Source organism: Arvicola amphibius, chromosome 4, assembly GCF_903992535.2.
Source record: "Arvicola amphibius chromosome 4, mArvAmp1.2, whole genome shotgun sequence".
Classification (NCBI taxonomy): domain Eukaryota; kingdom Metazoa; phylum Chordata; class Mammalia; order Rodentia; family Cricetidae; genus Arvicola; species Arvicola amphibius.
Window position 1 is genome coordinate 33,641,472 of NC_052050.1, and position 22,441 is coordinate 33,663,912.

General features: G+C 47.1%; 1 protein-coding gene across 6 annotated transcripts in view; it reads right to left on the reverse strand.

Moving 5' to 3' along the window:
* The window catches only part of Mtmr4 (myotubularin related protein 4), a 24,004-nt gene continuing 1,563 nt past the window's right edge, over positions 1-22,441 (reverse strand). For all 6 annotated transcript variants that reach the window (XM_038326781.2, XM_038326783.2, XM_038326779.1 and 3 more), the window contains exons 3-19: positions 18,770-18,859; positions 18,335-18,451; positions 17,513-17,595; positions 15,700-15,860; positions 15,489-15,585; positions 15,184-15,297; positions 13,879-14,075; positions 13,505-13,633; positions 12,891-13,002; positions 12,215-12,410; positions 11,802-11,987; positions 11,553-11,723; positions 11,176-11,330; positions 4,378-5,773; positions 2,957-3,067; positions 2,430-2,518; positions 1-2,233 (exon numbers count right to left, since the gene is read on the reverse strand). In XM_038326781.2, the coding sequence (XP_038182709.1) occupies positions 2,056-2,233; positions 2,430-2,518; positions 2,957-3,067; positions 4,378-5,773; positions 11,176-11,330; positions 11,553-11,723; positions 11,802-11,987; positions 12,215-12,410; positions 12,891-13,002; positions 13,505-13,633; positions 13,879-14,075; positions 15,184-15,297; positions 15,489-15,585; positions 15,700-15,860; positions 17,513-17,595; positions 18,335-18,451; positions 18,770-18,859 (3,582 nt within the window). In that variant the 3' untranslated portion in view covers positions 1-2,055. The remainder of the gene's footprint in view (positions 2,234-2,429; positions 2,519-2,956; positions 3,068-4,377; positions 5,774-11,175; positions 11,331-11,552; positions 11,724-11,801; positions 11,988-12,214; positions 12,411-12,890; positions 13,003-13,504; positions 13,634-13,878; positions 14,076-15,183; positions 15,298-15,488; positions 15,586-15,699; positions 15,861-17,512; positions 17,596-18,334; positions 18,452-18,769; positions 18,860-22,441) is intronic.

Consider the following 22,441-nt stretch of genomic DNA (forward strand, 5'->3'; position numbering starts at 1 on the left):
GCAGCACTAATATAGAGATTTTATTTAAACTGTATTGAGTTTTTACAGCACATTGCATGTTTGTCACAACGCAACTGCACAGTTTGGATTTTTGGCCACATCATGTCACTTACACCCACAACAGCTCTGAAAGGATGAACACATCTGAGCCAGAAGCCCAGAGTCTCTCTCCAAGGCCATGCAATTTGTTCACTGATGGGACAGTTCCTCAAAACAGTCACACAAAGTAGACAGATACAGTCTCCCAGAATGTTACCCCTGAAAACAGTGAAGTGCAATGAAAATCGGTAACTAAAAAGCCACGTGACTGACAGTCAATTTTAATCATTGAGAAAATGTTGAAAATATTTTTATGTATCAGAGACAAATAATTTGTCGCTCTTTCATTGATCTTAGGAATTTCTCAGACACAAAATCTCCATTATTCAGCTCCATTTAAATGGAAAAAAAAATCTGCTAGGCTGACCTAAATATATCAAAACTTTTTAGGTTACTCCATGGCACTTATACAAGGAGCACAGATGCTTTGCTGCAGAACTGAGGAAAGGTCAAGACGGTAATTCCCATTCTAAATGTAGGTTCTGGTTAGTTTGGAATGAAAAAAAAATGTTTTCTAGAAAGCAACAAGACAGTAGCGTGAGAAAGACAACCACTGTCGCTTTATCAGAGTAAGCAATTTCTGCTTCCTACAAGAACCAAGTAAGGAAAACAGAGATAGGAAGTCCTCATGCTCCCGCTGTGCACCAAGGAGACTGTATCTGCCCCAACCAAGCACATGGCTACAGTACTGTATCTTTTGGTTAAGTGCCGCTGGCACATAGTAAGATGAAAAACAAAATCAAAATCAAACACGACAAAATGTTTGGTCCGAATGGACACATCATCACTCCCAATTTTGGTATCAAGGCTTTCTTCTTTCTGTTTGGGTTCCATTGTTAAGTGCACAGAAATAGACAGCAGCATTTGTACTGAAACCCTCACATACCAAATAGCAGATGCTAGGAGGTAAAACCAAATGCTATATTCTACCCTCAAGGTGTCAAGTGTTCAGGATAAGAAGCAGTGTGACCCAGAGGAGGCAGCAGCCAAGGGAAAGACAACACGGGGGAGTGGGCAGTGGAACAACAAAATCCTTTGCTTTATTTTCATGCCAGGGGAGGATCAAGGTATAGCTCCCGTGTTAGCACCAGGACAACTGGGAAAAGTCAGGTGCAAAGGGTAGGGCACAATCAGCAGAATTTCACAAGGATAATTTTGCTTTTCCCTTCTCTTTCTTCAGTGCGCACACACCTCAAGAGCAGCCACTGCAGAACAGAGTGACAACTGCCTTCACAGCTCAGAATAACTGGTTTTCGCCAAGACTAAACGTCACCAGAGTTTTCCTCTGTTTCCAAAAATGTCTTAATCCTTAGAACTGTCCCTCTAAAAACTGGATATTCGCTGATGCTGGCCACTGAGCCAGGTGAAAAATACATCAATGCCTCCATTTGCCAAACAAGTCTTTGAACCAAATGCCACAGAGGACAGTACTAATGCAACTAGAGGGAGTGCCTCTAAGAGACTGAGCCTTCATGCACAGACACAGGGCACAGAGGTACAGAATAGAGTTCTTCTCAAATAGGATGGAAATTCCTATCTTGTATACTATGATCTGCTCTTTTCAAGGTGGAGGAGAGATGGGTCTCATTATCACTTGGAGTTTGGTTGTAAGGATGCCTTTCTATTGCTGTTTGGGCACTTTGCACCAGGCAGTATTTATGAAATCATCATCTTGTGACTTCCAGGAGAGAAGCTGGAGTCACCAACTCAGCATGAAGCTTCCAGACCTGGGTCCAGATCAGGACCATTACCCCAAAGTGAGGGTCTCTTCAGTAGAAAATCTCCTGCCAAATTCAAATTCCTCTGCTCCAGTCACATGGTACCAAGGAGGATTTCTCAAGATGGTATCTTTGAGCTCTGTGTTCATGAGCCATACCAAGGAACCTTCCAGACTACACCTGAAGCAGATCCTCCCTTCAAACCTTCTAAAAACAGACAGATCATCTCCTCTGGCATTCAGCTGGAAGCTGTAGCAATGGGTTTCTTCAGGTGTTGGCTCATGAGTTCCCTGGCACGAGATACTTGAATGTGTTCATAACATGAGTTACAGACGAGAACTGGGTCATAGAGTTGCTGATCAGGAATGGGCAGCTTAAGGTGGCAGCATCCAGCACAAAACACGTTCCCACAATTTCTGCCAAAGTACAAACAGGGAGAAACTAATGAGAAATATCAGTGTCCTGAGAATGAATGCTGATCTAAAAGGGTTTTCAGAAATAAATAAAAAGGTTTGGTGTAAACAAAAATATTATTAAGATATCTCCAATTTCAATTAATTTTGTTCTATACATAGAACCCTGCAGTGAAATGCAAAACCAAACCAAACTTACCTGCAATGATGTCTTCGTTTGGCCAACCAGAATTCACAGTCACAGTTATAGCAGTGGGAGGCCATATGGTCTGGAACCCAGCGAGTCACCTACCAGGAGGCACAAGGAACAATTGCAGGTCCATGTCCAAAAAGGAGAACAACAACATTGCAATCAGGAAAGTAGCCCAGGAAAAAAAGTGGCCATGACGGCCTGTAGCCTTTGGAGCCTGTCCTGGAACTAGCTCTTTTTTTTTGTTTGTTTGTTTTTTTTTTTTTGTTTTTCGAGACAAGGTTTCTCTGTGATGCTTTGAATCCTATTCTGGAACTAGCCCTTGTAGACCAGATTGGCCTCAAACTCACAGAGATCCACCTGCCTCTACCTCCCGAGTGCTGGGATTAAAGACATGTGCCACCGCTGCCCCACGACCAAGATGGTCTTTATGACTGGCCATTACTGGCCTACAAGGATATTTATTGTGGGCAGGGACTGTTCCAGACCGCAGTGCATCCTCATCTCTGAGAAAGGGAGCTCACTGCTGCACATACCTCAGTCTCCTTCTTATCAACGGGCTCCCAGCTGGCTTCTGAAAGGCAGTCTTCACTGTGCTCAGAGCCGAAGTCTCCAGTGTCACTGCTGTCTGACTCCTTTAAACACGTCTGCAGCAGAGGCAAGGACAGCACCATCACTTCCACAGCACTAGCACTACCGTTACCAGGCACGGTTCTAAGTATTACATGCAAACCTTTATTTAATCCCTCACAGTAATCGTGAATTTTACTAGTATTATCCTCACGGTACAAAATGAAGAAACTCAGGCACAGAGAACTAGAGTTGGTAAGTGGTAAGGCTGATGTCTGACCGCAGCATTCTGGGTCAGAACCGTCATGTCAGCCAGTACGTGGTACAGCACAGGAGACTGTATTTCTTGCTATACCCTAAGCTAAGTGTTGCCAAACCAGAAGCCCAGTCTATCCTGTTTTCATGAATCAAGTTTTACTGGAACATAGCCATATTCACTCATTTACATATAACCTATGACTGCTTCTGTGTTACCATGGTCACATAATAATTGTCTCAGAGACTGTTTGCCCCACACAACCTAAAAACATTTACCGTCTGGCCATTACAAATAGAAGTTGGTTGAGTATTTAAAGCACAACCCTGTTTTATCAGCAGACAAACTGATAAAACACTTTTACTGATGAAAGGGGAACATCCATGCAGACAGCAAGGGCAAGACGGCTTCAAGAAGCTCCCTGAGGACTGCAACATCAGAATCTAAGACAGCGAGGGCAGTAAAGCCTGGATGGCCCATCCTTATGTCTGACCTGGATTGTTTTCAGAAGTCTCAACTAAGACAGGAATAGTGTGCACGCCTTTAATTCCAGCACTTGGGAGGCAGAGGCAGGAGGATCTCAGTGAGATTGAGACCAGCCTGGTCTACAAAGTGAGTTCCAGGTCAGCCAGAGCTACACAGAGGAACCCTGTCTCATATAAATAAATAAAAATACAATAAAATGTCCTAATCGGCCTCCCACTCTGGGTCTCACTTGCCTCATCGAAAGGCACTCAAGTGGATCCTCCATCAATTCTCCTATTACCACTCATACTACCTGTCTCTCGGTCCCAGCACAAAAAGTGTATGCAAGTATACACACATCTGCCCACATACACCCTACCCCTTCATGCCAACTGGAACACCTGAGCCTCCACGCTTCCGAGCACGCACTCCCCCTTTCACTGCCCACCGAGCTAAACATCACACATTCTTTAGCACTCAGCTTAAGGTCTCAGGAGAGCCTTCCTTGACTTTTTTCCTCCACTAACACTCAGAACATCACTGCGCTTGCTTGTCTTCCATCCTGAAAGGAGAGCTTAGCTCAGCGGCACACAGGCAGTACTCAGCAGGTGACTGCTGAAGGGATAGAAGAAACGAATGGACGGGGAACAGCTGGCAGATACTCACAAAGTCATCCTCATAGTCCATGGGTGGCTCTGCCGGAGGGGCACAGCAGTGACGGATGTCTAGCCTCATCTGGAGCTCTCGAACCTGTCGACGGAGCTGCTCTACTTCTTGCTTGTACCCTGCTTCGATCTGCCGTAACCTATGTTGGATCACATCCGTGGGAAAGGGGAGTCCATCGTCATCCAGGTAGAGAGGGGGCACAGGAGAAGGGCAGCTCAGAAGAGAAGGCTTTGCGCTGGAGACTTGCTTTGGATGACTGGACAACCACATCCGGTTGTTCTTTCCTCCTGGGCCTGTACAATGTCCACTGGAATGACTCGAACAGACAGGTGACTTCATCCCTTCTCTCTGAGCCCACTGGCCCCCAAAGCAGGGCCCTGCAGCTCGAATATGCTTATTGGTCGGCCTCTTGCTACAACAGCCATAAGCAAGTAGTCGCCGCGGAGTGGTCTCTCCACTCGGGAATGAAGTCATCATCCCTTGGAAGCTGTCCCAGTTTGACCCTAAAAATGAGAACTCACTGATCTGGCTCTGAGAAATTGGCTTTCGGGCCAACTCTAATGGTATTTTCCCAAAGCGGGGATTTTCTAGTATCTGTCCATTCTTACTTGCTCTCTTGCCAGCATCTTCCTTCTTGTGGACCAGACCCAGCACTGAACTAGGCTGTTCCTGGTGGGAGATACTTGCCAGAGACCCAGGGGGATCTTGGTACAGGAGGTCAGTATTTGGCTCTTGAGGAGTTTGGCTGGTAGCACTTGATGGGTTACAAAGGCTACCCTGATTGTGATCTAGAGTACACCTGCTGAGCGTGGCCTGCATGGAGTCTAGGTGGGCCTGGTGGGGAGGGCCTGTAAGGGAATCCTGGGAAGGCTCAGGAAAATCACAGGCTCCACCACACTTGCTGGAACCATTAGGGAGTGCACTGAGTGTACCGACAGCTTCCTTTTCTGGACTCTGTTCAGGTGGCTTCCCTAAGCCTTCAGAAGTCCTCTGCTCCTCTGGGGCTGGAGGGCCTGGGGCCAGTGCCTTAGTCTCTTCCAGGACTCTGGCCTCAGAGGCGTTGCTCCTCATTTCCCAGGGTGCAGAAGTATTACGTAGTTGATAACTGAGAGAACAGCTCCTGTGGCCCTTGAAAGGTTTACTGCTCAGGTAGTCTTTCTGGCTGCTGGGCAGAGGAGGGGGAAGGCCCAGTTCCCCCATGGTCAGCTGTGGACCTCCTACCCCCGAGTCCACATAGACTGGCTCTGCTCCTTCAGGATTGCTGTGCCAGGGCTCCAGGCTGACTCTCGCCTCCTGACAGTGGTTATTCAGGTTAGGGTCACTGGAAGTACGAGTGAGGGGACTGCTTGTATCACAGGCAGAAAGAAGATCATCCATTGATCTGGTTTTAGGTAATCTGAAATGACAAACATGGAATGTCCAGGTCAAGAAATGGGAGACACTTCCAATGTACACAGTCAGGTCAAAATCAATATTGACAAGACATCTAATATTACAAATACCTACTGATGATTCTAAGTCCACTACTGTAGCCAGTACAACACCTAACGTCAAACCAGTATCTCATTGTCTCTATCAAAGTCAGACAAAAACTACAGGTTATGGAGTTAAAGGACATTGGCTCTCATATTGATTAACTACCAGAAATGCATGCTTTAGCCTCTCAGGTACTTGGTTATCACCTCTACAGGATGTTAATGTTATAACTTAGAGATGCTTCAGAATTTAGGGAACCAACCACAAATTATTAGTCACGTATCAAGAAAACATGACTTCTCAAAACACATTTCTGCAGACACTCAGTAGCAGTGTGTCCCTACAACTCTCTGAACCCCATGGAAACTTCCAGTAGACATCACTCAAAAACTCAAGAAGCACTCCTATCACCAAATGGGTGATGGACATTCCAAGAATGGCTGTTTTTGATTTTCACTGCAAAACAAAATCCTTTGAGCAATAAAAATTTCCGGAAATTGTCCAGAAAGCAAACACTTCACTGGGCACTTCTCAGATGCCATAATCAACTCACACAGAAAATCTGCCAAAGGCCAAGTTATAATATAGCTTATTCTAAGTACTTAGTTTTGATATTTATCATAATACATAGACTATTTTTATATTTAATTTTATTTTTGTGATCAATTTTGTGTGTGGCCGATGAGCATGCACATGTATGTGCACATGTGTCAATATTGGGAGTCTTCCTCAATCATTTTCCAACTTAATTTTGAGACAAGGTCTCCCACTTAACCCGAAGCTTGCCAATTTGGCTAGACTGGCCCACAAACCTCAAGGATCCTGTCTTTGTGTTCTTAGAACCAGGAATACAAGCACGTGGCACAAGCCTCTGCACTTGGCATTTTACATGAGATCTCACTCATAGCCAGGGCTCAAATCCCAGCTTTGAAATTTATCAACTTAACTTCTCTGAGCCTCGGTTCCCTCGCTTGTGGAAGAAAGATTAAAATGCCTATATCTTCAAGCCACAGTGAGATTTGAAGAAATAATCCAAATCAAACATGCCGTGTCACTGGCAGAAAGACCCATCCATGCCCAGTGGTTTCTAAAGCACACTCACCTACTATTTACTTGTTTATTTCCCTCTACCAAAGTGCCATGAGGTCAGGCTATGTCTCACTTGAGCACCCAACATCTAGCACAGTACCAGGCAAACTAAGAAATGAACAAGCTGGGTGGTGGTGGCACACATTTTTAATCCCAGCACTGAGGAAGCAGAGTTCAAGGCCTGCCTGGTCTACAGAGCTAGTTGCAGGACAGCCAAGGCTATACAAAGAAACCCTGTCTTAAAATCACACCCCACTCCCCTCAAAAAGAAGAAAAGAAAAAGGAAATGAACAAACAAGCTTTAAGTTTACATGAGGTTTCCACGAGCAGGGCGTCAACTGAATAGATTAGAACAGCAGGGGTCAATAATCATACGTACATTATGGTATACATCAGATCTTCTAAGGTCTATCCAAAACTGACTACTTGAGAATGCCTAAGAGTAAGACCTAAATAACTATAGAGCCCCCCCCATGAGCACATTATTTTTTTCTTGGTGGAGCTGGGGATTATACCCATAGCCTTATGAATATGCTCTATCACTGAGCTATATCTCCAGCCCTGCCCAGCGTACTATACTTTTAAAAGTTACAACTGAATTTGTCTTTTCTTGTTTTATTTTTTTTATTATCTATCTATCTATCTATCTATCTATCTATCTATCTATCTATCTATCTATCTAATCTATCTATCTACTTTTTGGTTTTTTTCGAGACAGGGTTTCTCTATAGCTTTGGAGCCTGTCCTGGAACTAGCTCTTGTAGACCAGGATGGCCTCGAAGTTACAGAGATCCCCCTGCCTCTGCCTCTTGAGTGCTGGGATTAAAGGTGTGCGCTACCACTGCCTGGAGCTTTATTTTTTTATTAAGGAAACTTCAACTATAAATGAGTGACTCCAATGCACCCTTTGAAATTCAAATATTAACAGTGCCAACCTTCATAGCTGATCCACATGTGCCCCAAAGGTCTAACCAATAATAATGATTTAGACTAGCAGTTCTCAACCCATAGGTCCCAATCCCTTTGAGGGGAGTCAAATGACCCATTCGCAGGGGTTGCCTACGACCACTGGTAATCACAGATATTTACATTATGATAACAGTAGCAAAATTACAGTTATAAAGTTGCAAGGAAAATAATTGTATGGTTGGGGGTCACTACAACATGAGGAACTGTACGAAAGGGTTTTGACATTAGGAAGGTTGAGAACCACTGGGTTAGATAATAATGCCTGAGGACTTTAGAAAGAGAAAAGGGCTAAGCCAGCCCACATGGCAAAGAAAGACTACACAGAAAGCATAAACTTGAACCAGGTATAAAATCATTTGCTGGACTTTAGTAGAAGAATGACATGAGGAAGATACCATTGGTCTGGGAAAGGTATAACCAAAAGAGTCAAGTTGTTATAGAAACATTTCCTTTAAATCCTTACATCAGTTAGTCCTCTAAATGCAACTCTCTCCATCTTGGGCTGCCCAATACACCTCCTCTCTGCTATCAACTGATATTTCGATCTTATCCTTCCTGTATCTCTTCTTTCTCTGCAAACTGGCTTGTCCTCCCCATTTTTCCTTGGCTACTGGTGGTATGAACATTCTCCTCATCTCATCTCCAAACTTAAGACTTGTAAACCCGTCTTTGATTTGGATCCTCTGCACTCTACATGTTTATTCTCCAACTTTCAGCCATTTCCACAGTCTACTAAAAATGTCTCTATCGCATTTCTGAATATATTTCCGGGGACTTTTTTTTCTTTTTGAGAAAGGGTTTCTTTGTGTAGCCCTGGCTCTCCTAGAACTTGCTTTGTTTACCAGGCTGGCCTCAAACTCACAGAGATCCATTCACCTCTGCTGAGATTAAAGGTATGCCCCAACAAGGCCCATCCAACAACTTTTTATAAAGAAATTACACTATAGCAGAGCTGGCTAGTCCCCATGCCTCTACCAAACAATGGTAATCTCTTTAGATATACCATTGCTAGTAGGTCATAATCACTGCTTATGCTATCTTACCACTGACAACTGTATCAAATGCAGTTGGGGAGATGATTCAGTGGTTAAGAGCACTTGCTCTCTTGTGGAAGACCTGGGTTTGGTTTCCAGCACACACATATTAGCTTACTACCTCCTGTAACTTCAATTCTGTGAAATCTGATGCCCTCTTCTGACTTCCTCAGGAACCAGGCATGAACTCGAAACACAGATGTGTGTAGGCAAACCATCCATATACATAAAAATAATATTTTTAATTTATAAAATAAACTGTACTGTAATGCCTACAACTGTACTACTGTACAATTGTAGTATTGTATAGCCTACAGTAACTTGTGTTTCTTTCTATTCCCTTTGACTTTAATCCTAGCACTCAGGAGGTAGAGGCAGGAATATCTGTGAGTTCCAGGCCAGCTAGGACTACATAGCAAGGTGCCTTGTCTTAAAATAACAAAATAATGTCCTTCTCACCCTCTACCAATTCCAGAGTTAATTTTGTTTATTTTGTTCTCTTCAAAGCTATCTCTCATATACCTGTTTCTTTGTTTCTTTCTCCCATAATACTTTTTCTACACTCATAATTACCTTTATCCTAAGCATATATTTGTCCACTTAAAAATCTGTTCGAATGCTTATTATGGCCCAGTGTGATGGCATAACTGTAATCCGGACATTTGGGAGACTAAAGCATCAAGGGTTCTGGTCCAGCGCCAGTACACAGAAGACCCTATCTCAAAACAAAACCACATCTGGGACACAGAAACAGCCACGGTGCCTGCCTGGTCCTTCATAAAAATTTCCTATGTAAAACAGCCCCAAAGGATTCTTCAAAAAAAATTCTTCATAGTTTGAGAAAAAAAGAAAAGCATTGAAATCTATCCCATGACAATGGACTTGGCTCAAAAGACCCTAAAATAAGAAATATAAGAAGTCTGATGATGGAGGAGGGTCATCTGTATATCTGTTGTTTCATTGGTTAATTAATAAAGAAAACTGCTTGGCCTGATAGGTCAGAACATAGGTAGGTGGAGTAGACAGAACAAAATTGTGGGAGAAAGGCAGATGCTTCAGGGAGTCTCCATAGACAGTCGCCATGCCTCTCCTCGGACGCAGGTTAAGATCTCTCCGGGTAAGCCACCACCTCGTGGTGCTACACAGATTACTAAATATGGGTTAGTCAAGATGTGAGAATTAGCCAATAAGAGGCTGAAACTAATGGGCCAAGCAGTGTTTAAATGAATACAGTTTCCATGTAATTATTTCGGGTATAAAGCTAGCTGGGTGGTGGGACACAGCCCCGCCGCTCCATCTATAGTCTGAGTTCTTTGTTAGACTTTACAGTATTCAGCCAGCAGACTGAAACTTCAAAAAGCTTCAGCTAATAGTCAAAGATCAAAATTTATACTACACAAATTTTGGAGCACGCCTGTAATTCCAGCATTTAGGAGATTGATGCAGGAGGCTCATGAGTTTAAGGCTAGCCTTTACTAAATAATGACATAGCGAGACTGTCTCAGATAAAACATACATATCCTTTGAACTTATGTTTCTAGAAATTAAAATTTCTGGCAGAAATATGAGCATAATACGATGATAACACTCTCCACAGTCCCCAGTTGAACCGTGAACTTAAAATTGGCAGGCAGTATGTATGTTTTACACACATGCAGATGCTCACTAAAATAGTCCCTGTAAAATGATCTTGAGATGACCAAAAAGGGGTAGAGCAGGTACACAAATAACTTCACTTTGGACTATTCCAAATAAATGGGGCTAGGTCTGTAACCAAGTGTGGTGCAGTTGCCTAGCATGCACAAGGTTTGACTTCCAGCATTCCAAAAAATAATATTAAGAAGGAAATAAAAACAACAAAGTAGCTTTATACGTGTTGCCATGGAATGACAGCCTGACACAAAATGAGAATAACTTGTAAAACAGTATACAAAAGCTGGGGAGTTAAGCCGGGCGGTGGCGGAACACACCTTTAATCCCAGCACTTGGGAGGCAAAGGCAGAGGTAGTTGGATCTCTGTGAGTTTGAGGCAAGCCTGTAGAGCTATTTCTAAAACAACCAAGGCTATACAAAGAAACCCTGCCTTGAAAAACTGGCAGGGGGAGAGAGAGAGACAGAGAGAGAGAGAGAGAGAGAGAGTCAGACAGACAAAAGGAAGCTTTGAGGTGAAATGGACTAGGAAGCTATTCCTGCTTTCCTTGTGAAGAGAGGGGAAACAATTATTTCTCACCTGTCCAGAGAACGGCCAGAAAATTCCTGGCTCTGAGCCACTGGGGAAAGGTAAAGATCCATATTTTCCTCTCCAAGTGTGCATGGAGATGATGCAGGCAGATAAACAGCTGTCCAGAGGTGCAGGGCCCGGACATGACACACAGGATGCAGGACCTAGGGAAGCAGCCCAGTGTTAGTGCTCTATGAGAGACCTCATTTGTTTTCCTTCCCTGAACATTTGGCTCTACACTTCTCACTGACTCAGCCTCCTCTCCCCTCCCCTCTCCTCTCTTCCTCCCCTCCCCTCTCCTCTCCTCCCCTCTTTCCCTCCCTTCCCTTCCACCCCCCCCTTCCTCTCCCTTTAGGACTTCCAGCAGGAAAAGGGTTCAGCCTTACCATGTCCGAACCAGGTGTATAGAGGAAGTTATGAAAGTTCTTGTTGCCAGCTCGCAGGAGTGCCCACACAGAGCATGTCCGCTTATAGATGTTGCGCTTCTCTCGCTCAGAGGGGTTGTTGGCCAGGAATGTGCCATAGAGACAGGAGTACGTGTGTTGCACCAGTTTTACCTAGGAAGCCCAGACAGTGTGAACCTGAGGGCCTTCGGATACCATTCTCCAACCCTGGCCACAGGCTTTAGGACTTACCAGAAATGCTTCATTGAATTCAAATAGGCAAGGGAACTGCTTAAGCAGCTGATGAACAGAATCAAGCCACTGGAGGAACACAGGACACTGTTCATTTTGGTCCTCTGCATTTTCCTGATGGCCACAGCGATCTCCAAACTTGTGCCCAAAATCCAGCCAATCAGACTCCACTAACACTTGGAAGCCCTGTAAAATGGCCAGTCTCAGCACAAGGCAACTCTGGAAGGACTAGGGTCCAGTTTTCAAGGGGACTGTCCAAGGCTGGGAGCTGGTAACCACAAGAGTCAAGCCCAGAAGAGGACTCAAAGCACCAATGTCCTCCACTGAGACATTCCCAGCACACTCCCAGAAAGCCTGAATCATCCACCCCTCTTCCCTCATTTCCTTTGTCCTTCCAAATCCCTTCTCAGTACCTCCAGGGTCCTGTAATATGGATCCAGTAATATTTTGGCCAGGGCTACAATCTGTGGCGTACGGTCCCAGCCATCAGAGCAGTGCACCAGCACAGGCCGGCCTTCCCGATCTACTGTATTAGCTACCAGCACAGCCGCTTTGAGCATCACTGACAAGTGCTGCAGCCATTTGGTACTTTCCAGAGCCGACAACCAGCTGTGCAAGAGCAGAGAGAAACAGAGTCACTAAGGATTGGGGGCTACCACAATGTCTCTGCCTCTTCAGTCAGCTCTACCCCACAAAAGCCCCACTGATGGCTGAAACCAAGAAGTCTGACTCATGACCTTTCCGCCAAGAGGTATTGGGTAGAAAGGTAGGAAAAAGAGACACAGAAGAAGCTTCTTAGACTCAAAAGGGGAATTGTGAAGCATCACCTGCATACTTAGCCACACTTCTCCCCAGTTCTCTATTTTCTTTGGTAGAATAGTAATCTCAGAAAAAAGAATCCAATGGCCAAAGTTTCACTCAGGGAGTGGAAGAAGTGTTCTTGGAAGTGGTGCACTGCACCCAACCCCACTTAGACACTGAAGTCTATAACTTCAAATTTCCCATCTCCCTCTCAGATCTCTAAAGATGTGCAGTGCTGGCCAGGGCATGAGACTGGAAGGGTGATGGAGTCTCGAAGGGAGCACCTACTTGCTGGGATCTGGCATCTGACTACACACGGCCCGGAGGTACTGGAAGCTGTTCCGGATGGCATGAATGTTGGCCATTCCCATAAACACGACCTCACAGTTAGGATAGTACTCTGTAGACCGGAGAGGAAAGTGGAACATGCAAATCTGTTCTGGAAACAACCACTTAAGAGCAGTTCCCATGCACAGAGCTCCCCTGGAAGGACAGAACACTCCAGTACGGCAACACAGTAAACATATTGTTAGACTCTGAATTGCCCCTTTACCTCTGGATAGCCACTACTCAAACAGTAAATCAAACACTATGTTCATAGCAGCAGCGCTAGGAATAACAATATAAATTCTCAACAATTGGTAGCTGCTCTGAGCCAACAATCTTCTCTATCTGAGCGCTAATCATTCTGACAACCTCTTAAGGTATGAATCATCCTTATTTTACAGATGAGAAATAAAACGCATGGGGTAATTTATACTTCACAATCAAGGCTAGGAAGTGGCAGAGCCCTGGATACCAGCAGATTTATTTGGCTCTTTCAAATCCTCAAGCTGCCCTCAACCCCCTCCTCACCAGCGCTGCCCCAGAGCCCTGACTGCAGACACGAGTGATCACAGTACCTTCACACTCACAGCCGCCACCCTTGGCCCGGTTAGCCACTGCTGCTGTGTAGGACCGCGCATCCAGGATCAGCAGTTTTTGAGGGGCTGCTGTGCTCTCCACCCCAGAGCATGCAGTTAGAGAAGAATCTAAATACACAGCAGGAGGAAGACTTAGGCTCAACTAGTCATGCACGGCATGCTAGTCTTGGGGTACTCCAGTTCAGAAGAAAGGAACCGCCTTTCAGGCTTCTCAGACCTCCACCTCCCATAGGGCAGGGCCCCAGGCACTCTGTTTTGTCATCCTTCACCCATGGTTTCACTGGGGACTTCTTGGGGGCCAGAGGCTAGCAGGGGGCCTATAACTGGGGGGACTGGCACCACCCAAGCCTTACCGAAATCAGTGTCACATGCCTCACTGGCATCATTGGTCCCGGTGCTGAGGGAGGCCCCACTGGCCCTTGTCCCGGGGTCTAAGGCGCAAGCTTTGGCAATAGATGTGACCAGGTATTCATCATCAGCATTGCGCCAGCCCCACCAGCTGATCTCAGGCTGGCTGCAGCGGGCAATGGCAGCCCCATTGCGCAGGTGTCTGATAAAACAGAAGAAACCATAATGCCCTTGGTATTCCAAGCTTCCAGAAGCTTACCGCAGAGACCTCATGGGGGCCGACCACAGTCTCCAGAGCCAGCAAGGACTACAAGCATATCCAGGCCATGTAAATAGCTACCAAAAGCCTTCACATCTCTAGAGTACATTTTCTTCTGAAATGGCTCTGGTATTCCCACTGTGACCTTGACTCATCAAATCTGCACAGCACCTGCTCTAGGTTCAAATATGCACCAAGAGAACAAGCTGAGTTAAGAACATAAACCATTCCAAACTTCAAGATTACTACCTATCTCAGTCTATATTTGTTGAGACAGGATCACATTATATAGGCCCGGCTAGCCCAGAGCACACTGGATATACCAGGCTAGCTTCAAATTCACAGCAATCCACCTGCCTCTGTCTCCAGAGTGCTGGGATTAAATGCGTGTGTCATCATACAAAGCTTATTTACTTACATTCTAATATAGGAATTGGCCAACTTTCCACTACCAAACCAGCCAAAATTTCTGACTTTGTAAGTTACAGGCAACCCCTGCCATATAACTCCCAAACAGGACATGCTGACACATACCTACAACTCCAGCACTCGTGAGAGGCAAGAGAATGACTAGCAGAAAGATACTTGGACGCCTAGTGAAACCATGTTTTAAAAAAAGAAAAACCCTAACCTCATAAAAGAAGGTATAGGCCAGCTTGCCAACCTCTTAGTAAATACAGTATTTTACATATACACTAATGAAAAATGAAAAAAAAATCTTAAAACCAACAAACAAAAACCAATTTCCTTAAAGCTTTAATCTTTGGGTAGAAAAAAAAATCTGAGATTGTACCTAAGGTTCTTTTTTTTTTTTTTTTAAATATTCCTGGGTTTTTGTTTTTTTGTTTTTTTGTTTTTTTTTCTTGCTTGCTTTTTAAGACAGGGTTTCTCTGTGTAGCCCTGGCTGTCCTCGAACTCACAGAGATCCGCCTGCCTCTGCCTCTTGAGTGCTGGGATTAAAGGCGTGCGCCACCACACCCGGCAAACCACAGGTTTTGATTCCTAGCTGCATAAACGGTGGCCTCCTACTTTCTATCCCCTCCTGCCTCACCTGTACACGACAACAGGGATGCGTTTCCAAGACCGGAAAGACGCCACATTCTCCAGCTCTTTATCTGTGATCCACACAGGAACCAGCAGCTTCTGGGGGTAACTAGGGCACAGCCTGAGAAAAGATGGGGGAAGGGTGTCCTGATCTAAATATGGGATAACAATCCCAGGGGATGTCTTTGAGACAGTAGGGACAATGTAGGCCCTCCTCCCTCACGGGCCCAGAAGTTATAGCCAGTACATTTAATCTAAACATAGAGAATTCAGATATGGGCTGTGTTTTAGACCCAAGCCCTGCACCCTCACTTGTAATTGCTGTTGATATCCGAGACTCTCCAGACGTTCTGCAGGTCAAAGCCCATCCTGGCAAGCTCTGCCTCCTGTCGACATCGGATGTGCTCTCCTGCAACACATGCCCAAGCCTGTCAGCGTCCCAGACCACCAGTATCCAGGGGTGGAGGAGGGTGAGAATCATGGGCTAAGAAGCAGATTCCCCAAGAAAACGGCCTGGCCTCACCTGGCTGACACAGGTGGGTATGCTGGTCCTCCTCGGTCAGCCCCAGGCACCAGGCATGGTAGGCAAAGGCAAAGAGATCCTCGGGCTTGGCAGGTCTCGCTGTGGCCCGGCTTAGCCTTGAGAGCCACTCTTGGCACTGCTTGAAAGTGGAGAAGTGGCACCTGCCAGGCAAGAAGCCATGGGCTTGGATGAGGCAAGGGGTAGATATACCATGGGATCAAGAGCATAAAGACTGAGGAAAGGAAGCTACAAAGCAGGAAGTAAGGAAACACTGACCCTGGGAGTAGAGGAGACACTGGCCATCTGAAAGAAGTTGTCTCTTGTGACAATTCTTTTCCCACGAGCGTCTGTTTACACATGTGCTCTGATGAGCTCTGCCATGTCTCACACCAAACCTGGCCACGCTACCAGCCAGTGCCCCCGCCATGAGGCCGAGGCCCTGCTCTCGGCATTCTCATCTCCTCACTCGTTCTTTCTCTTAAGAACATCTCCTCTGCCTAGCCACACCCTACTGAGGTTTTAGAGTTTCAGTCCTACCTCTTCCCTGAAGTCCCCTCCAGCCTCCCCATGCCACAGAGTCTTTCCTCTCGACTCCAAATGAGCCTGGAGTGAAAGTAGGAGGTTCTCAGCACCTTCACGTGAAGTTTGCCTAAGCAACTTTAGTTTTCATAAAGGAAAAGAGCAATATGGATTCCCATGAGTCTGCCAGAGACCTCAGTGCACAGAAGGCTCTGACCTAGGCTTCCTTCTCAATGCTGGACCAGCCCAGTCCCCTTTGCTCTATAGCCAACTCATAGCAAGTGCTGTCACCTCAACCCTCAGAGCGCAGCCAGAACCTGACCACTCCTTATTTTGGTGGGGCACCACCGCCTCTCGCCTGAGTCAACTGTGGCAGCTTCCTAACCAGTAGCTCAACCTTAGCCTTAGCTTTTGTCCCCATTTTCTTCTACTTGGCTTCAACGTAACAGCTAGAGCGTGCCCATCACATTTGAGCCCTTTGCTCAAAATCCCCCACGGGTTTCTCAGCTTCCCTAAAGTGAAAGCCAATCCCAGTCACCGTAACCTCTGGCCCTTGTTCTCAGGCCTTCTGCCCGCTCCCCTCACCCACACCCACTCCTTCCAGCCAGCCACACCAGCACCTTGCCATTCTTCTGATCTGCAGGCACGGGTACACACCCACTTCGGGACCTTTGCACTGCATCTGCCCTTTGGCATACCTTTCCTCAAATACCTGCTCAGCCACTTTCCTAGGGTTCTGACTCAAACACAAACACACGTTATCTATGCAATTTTATCTGGTCACTTCTTTAAAGCTATAAGACACTAAAGCCTTTCTTGATTTTATTTTTAGCTTTACACTTATCATTATTTAAAGTATTTCACTTATCTATTGTTAGTCCCTCCCCCCTAGAATATCTTTAGGGCAGAAATTTTTGTGAGCTCTTTGATGCATATATATATATATATATATGCATTACCTAAACTGTGTGATATACTCTGCTCAATAAACTAATGTTACTTAAATGAGATCCCTGTGCCAGACGCTGTCCCAGGTGTTCATATACATTACCCTAAGCAATCCTCATGATAGCTCCATCAGCTAAATATTACCCCCCATTTTATTTCAGGTCAAGACAGAATGGGTTAGCAAGTTGACCTTCCAACTAAGAATGGAGAACGGAACTATCACCTCCTCCTCCAATGGAGAAAGTGAAGCGGTATTTTTCCTCTCTTGCTCCAAAGGTGCCCTGCAGTAGAGAGGCCTGCACAAGACTAGGGTCAAAGCACGCGAGTGGGGCCCCACTGTGCTCACCTCACCACTTTGGAGTCCTTGCAGGCAATGTGCAACTGGAACATATCACGACTTTCCACACTGTCAATCATCCGGAGGGGCACCTGCAGAGGGAGAGCAGGCTGAGGCTTAGATACACCCTCACCTGGAAGGTGATGCACCAGTGGGAAGAAGGGAGCCAGCATCTGCTGAGGGTCTATTAGGGGCCTGGTAACTATGCCAGGTGCTTCACACACGTAACCAGTTAATACCATAATAATCCTGAAGGCAGGTGATTTTATTCAATAAGGAGAACATCATCACTTGTCCAAGGTAACAGAAGTGGCAGTGCAAGATAAAAGGCCAAATTTGCCTGGTTCCAAAGTCCATGCTCTTCTATCAATGCCACTGTTACCACATTCCTCGAAAAGGCTACACAGGGGGCTGGAGAGGTAGCTCAATGGTCAGGAGCACTTGCTGCTCTTGCAGAGGACCCGGGTTCAGTTCCCAGCACCCACACAGTTGCTCACAACCTCCTGTAACTCCGGTTCGATACCCTCATCTGGTCTCCTCAGGCTCTAGGCGCGCACCGGTGCATATACGTACACGCAAGCAGGCATTCACAAATAAACATACAATGAAAATAAACCTTTAAAGGAGGTGGGGCCCAAACAAGATAAAAGAAAGGGAGGAAGAGAGACAGACAAGCCTGCACACAGAGAAATGAAGCAAGAAATACCAAAGCCAACGAGAAGGGAATCCCAACTGTTTTTAGAGATACAATCAGGTAGAGAATGGGAACCAAACCTTTGCAGTCCAAAGGGACCCCACCTTTGGTGTGAGGCAAATAAGTCAAGAACTTACGTTGATGACAGAGTCTTTGAACTTGATATGCAGCCGGTAGTTGGAGATGGCAATGAGGGCATCGGCTGCCCGGCCCAGGAATTCCACTCCCTCACCCTGTAGCACTGTGAAGGGTACCTGCCAAAGTCAGAGAAACACTCAGTCTAGAATCAAGTCTCTCCCTTGTTTCTCTCTGGAGCCCCTGCTCCCTAGAGCCCCTCGGACAAAGGTAGACAATTCGGGAGAGTCAACAGCCAGTCCAGGAAACCTGACTCTCCTTCCCTAGCCAAAGGCTCCAATAATGCACAGATCAACAAATACACACATTCACTCCCTTTGGAGGCCTTGGAGGAGGAAGCCAAGCTCTGGTAGATCCTCTAAAGATTTGGGAAGTCTAAAGCACTAACCGGGCAGGAAGCAAACCCTTCCCTCCCTGAGCCTCCTATTCCTCCTTACCTGAAGATTCTCCTCCTCCTTCACAAGTTCCTTGGGGGGGAACAGATCCTTGGCTTGGATGTACTCCAGGCTGGGGGGCCCCTCCTCACCCTGCAGGGAGGCCATAACCTTGAGTTGCCAGACCCCACCTGGCTCTTGAGGCTTGTTCACTTTCCTCCTCTCCCACAAACCTAGAGACACCCTCCACACCAGATATTTAAAGGTTTTGCTTCCTAGAAGAGGGAAAGGAGCCTGGGCTGAGCAGGAGGCAGGGTAACATAAGAGGGGTGCTCGGGGAAACGCGAGGTTAGCCAAGGAGGCCTTGGGAATCTGTATGGTTTACAGAGACTTCTTAGAACCAACACTGCAAAACCTGCAAGGAAGGGGGATCGAAGGGAGACTTATGTCAGAATGAGACAAGAGGACTGGGAAAGAGACACCTGAGGAACAGGAGCCAGGTATAAAGGCTGTCTAGAGGGAGAAAGGAAACCAGGCCCCGCCAGCCACTTACGCACCAACCTGGTGGGTGGAGACAAAGAGAAGGTTGGGGGGATTCAGTCGCATGCCTCTAGAGGGCTTTGTGAGTGCCTTCAAAAAGGAAGATGTGTTTTGGAGATGAGCTTATCTTCCCATTGGGCTGACAAGCCCCCACTACCTGCCAAGTGCCAAGCAACCGACTGCCTGCTGATCTGAGGGGAATTCCTAAGGAATCCCCATAGCAAGCAGAAGTCACTCTGCTCCCGACTACCAAGGGAAGGGAAAAGAGGGAATCCACGCTCAGGAAGGAAGCAGGAGACCCAAGGACAGCCAGGGGAGAGAGGAGGCCTGGCAGACACCTCGTGGAGGGGGAACTGGGGGGGGGGGGGACACGACATCTGAGAGGACAGATGGGGGAGGCTGGGAAGGAGCATTAGCCAGAGAGGAGGAGGGGAAGGCTGGGAATGATTCAGAGATACAGAACCCTGCAGAGGGAGGAAGATGGAGAAGAGAGGCTGTCTGGGGGACAGTCAAGGAGAAAAGACTGGTATGTCAGGTGAACAGAGTGTGTGAGGGGGAGGGGACTGGAGACCTCGAGATTGCTCCTCGTTCAGCCCCCTAACATCCCACACAGCCTACTAGGTACATCCTACATCCCAAGCAAGGATGTAGCGGGTGGGATCAAGATGGAGAGGAGGAGGTACTGGAATGTACCCCTGCAGGGCGGGGCCTGAAAATCTGCAGTCAAGGGCAGTGGCTGCAAAGCCAGAAAGAATCACAGAATTTTCATCCCCGGCCCTCTACAATCCCCAGTACCCGCTTGCTTGAAGCAAGTCTAAGAGAAAAAAGCTAACCCGTCTCCCCCATCCCTAAGGTTTGGGGTCGTGCCGGGGTCCTTGGGCGGGGCTGTGGGTATAGCATACGTTGAGCGCTCCCCCAACCCCCGCCCCAGGCCCTGGCAGAACAGGCCTGGCACTTACGAAGCAGCTAAGCATGGAGCAGGAGACGCGGGCGGTCAGGCTCATGGTCGCGGGCTGTCTGGGCCAGCGCACATGTCCCCGGAGCTGCTGCGCTGCCCGCCAGCCCCGGGCGCCCGCTGCATCCCGGCTGCGGGGCCCGCCTGAAGCAGCCGCGGCCAGAAGCGAGCGCCCTGGCGCCAGGACCCAGCCTCTGCTCCCGCGCGCCTCACCCCTCCTCTCCACAATGGAGCGGGCCCGGCTCCGCCCTCCGGCAGGAGCTCGGAAGGGAGGGGAGCCCAACGACAGGAGCGCCCAGGACGCCCCGGCGAGGTGGAGGCCGAGGCGGAGCGGCTCTTGGGGCCCCGCCCTGGCTCCTCCCGCCCCGCAGCCCCTGGCCACAACCCCCGGGAACTCTAGGGACATTCTAGAGTGGGCAGAGGGACTACCCTGGGACTGCTCAGAAAGGGGAAACGAATTCGCCCACACCTTTTCATTTCTCATTTTTCCAGGTGTGCTACCCTACACACTTCTTGTCATACAACACTTCCCACCTCTATGCTTGCTGGGGATCCCAAGATGGGGCTCACCCCAAGGTCTTTACAGCCCGAAGCAGTCCTTCTTTCACTCCGAAACAACCGCCCACCTAGGCTCGGTTCACTGGCCTCCTCCACTACCTGCTTTCGCTAAACTCTTGTCCTCTAAAAAGAATACTGGTCTAGTGTCATCTTAGTGGTCACTCCACATTTCTGTAAGGGGAACCCTTTTTATTTTATGGTCCTCCCCAGCTCTTCTCCTTTAGTCCCGTCTCTCCTTTGATTCATAGGCCCTGGTCAATGGAAAAGAACAGCCTACTGGAAGAATGTCTTAGTCTGAGAGGAGAACTGGGATTATGGATCACTGAAGCTATGGAAAAACAAAACTCAAAACCCAGGAGTAGAGAGAATGAATGGAGTTGAGTGGTGAGCCAAGAAACAAGAAGCAGTGAGTGATAACGGACTTAGTGTTTCCAAAAGTAGAGGGAGGAGCTTGCTAGAATTCTTACACTTCCGGTACCTGGTAACGTTCAGAAACGAGGGCTTTGTCTGGGGGAACCGGGATGAATAGAAAAACCAGACATTTTTATTAAGAACTTACAATAATGCCCAGCAGTGTCAAATATGACTCCAACTCTCCAAAAACTAAACCTCCATCCTGTTTCCCCGGTGAGTCTCTTAGGCTTCGGGGAGAGGAAGAGTGAGATTCGCCTAAGTTATTAAGTGGCGGTGCTAGAGTAAGCAGACGAGGCTGACCCTGAGGCGCATCCTCTTCAGTGTACCGAGAGGAAAGAGGACATGAGGTATCGGTTGGTGGGAGCAGGAGCAGAGGTAGGCTTTCCGAAAAGAGCCTGCGCTAACTGAATTCATTAACGCGGACTCCTGAAAGAAAGGCGGAGGAGGCGTGCAGCCAAAGGGTGAGAACGGTCTAGAAAAGGCTACCCACACCTCTTCCTCAGCTTACTGTAGGAGCCCTAGCTCTCGGGAAGTTAAGGAATTCCCTCAGCTTGGGAATTTCTCAGGGTTGTGCTGCTCTACCCCAGTGATATTCTGAGAGCCGCCTAGGAGATAGTAAGTAAGCTGCCGTCCTTGGGAACTTAATGAACAGCAGCACCTGGGACCTGGAAAAGGCCGACAGCCTGGGCGGAATCTCTCTGGCACAGCACCAACAATATATTCATGAGACTCACTAGAAGTTCAGGGATCTGACTTTTTACTTTTATTTTTTTTAAGCCGTGGGGTCTTTCTATATAGTCCTGGAACTCACTACACAGGCCTGGTTGACCTTGAATTCAGAGAGATTCACGGGCCTCTGCCCCCAGTACTGGAATTAAAAGCCTGTGCCACCACACCCTGAAGTTTAGAAATCTTAAGATAAGAAAAACTTGGTTGGCTTTTTTTTTTTTTTAAAGACCGGAATATCGAGAGTTTTAACCAGGAATCCAAGAAAAGCAAGAAGAGGTACAGTGTGTTAGTAGAGGGAAGGCATGACATAACACATACAGAGAAAAACCGCTTAGCCCAGTGCTGTGTACTGCCTGGTTTTTTTTTTTTTTTTCAGTCCTAAGAAACCGTAAGCTAGATACATAACTCAGTGTGAAGAGTACTTGCCTACCATGTGCAAGGCCCAACACTGCATTCACCGGTAATACTAACACTTGGGAGACAGAGGCTGAAGGGTTGCCACACGTCCAAGACCAGCCTGGACTACATTTTTAGTATCA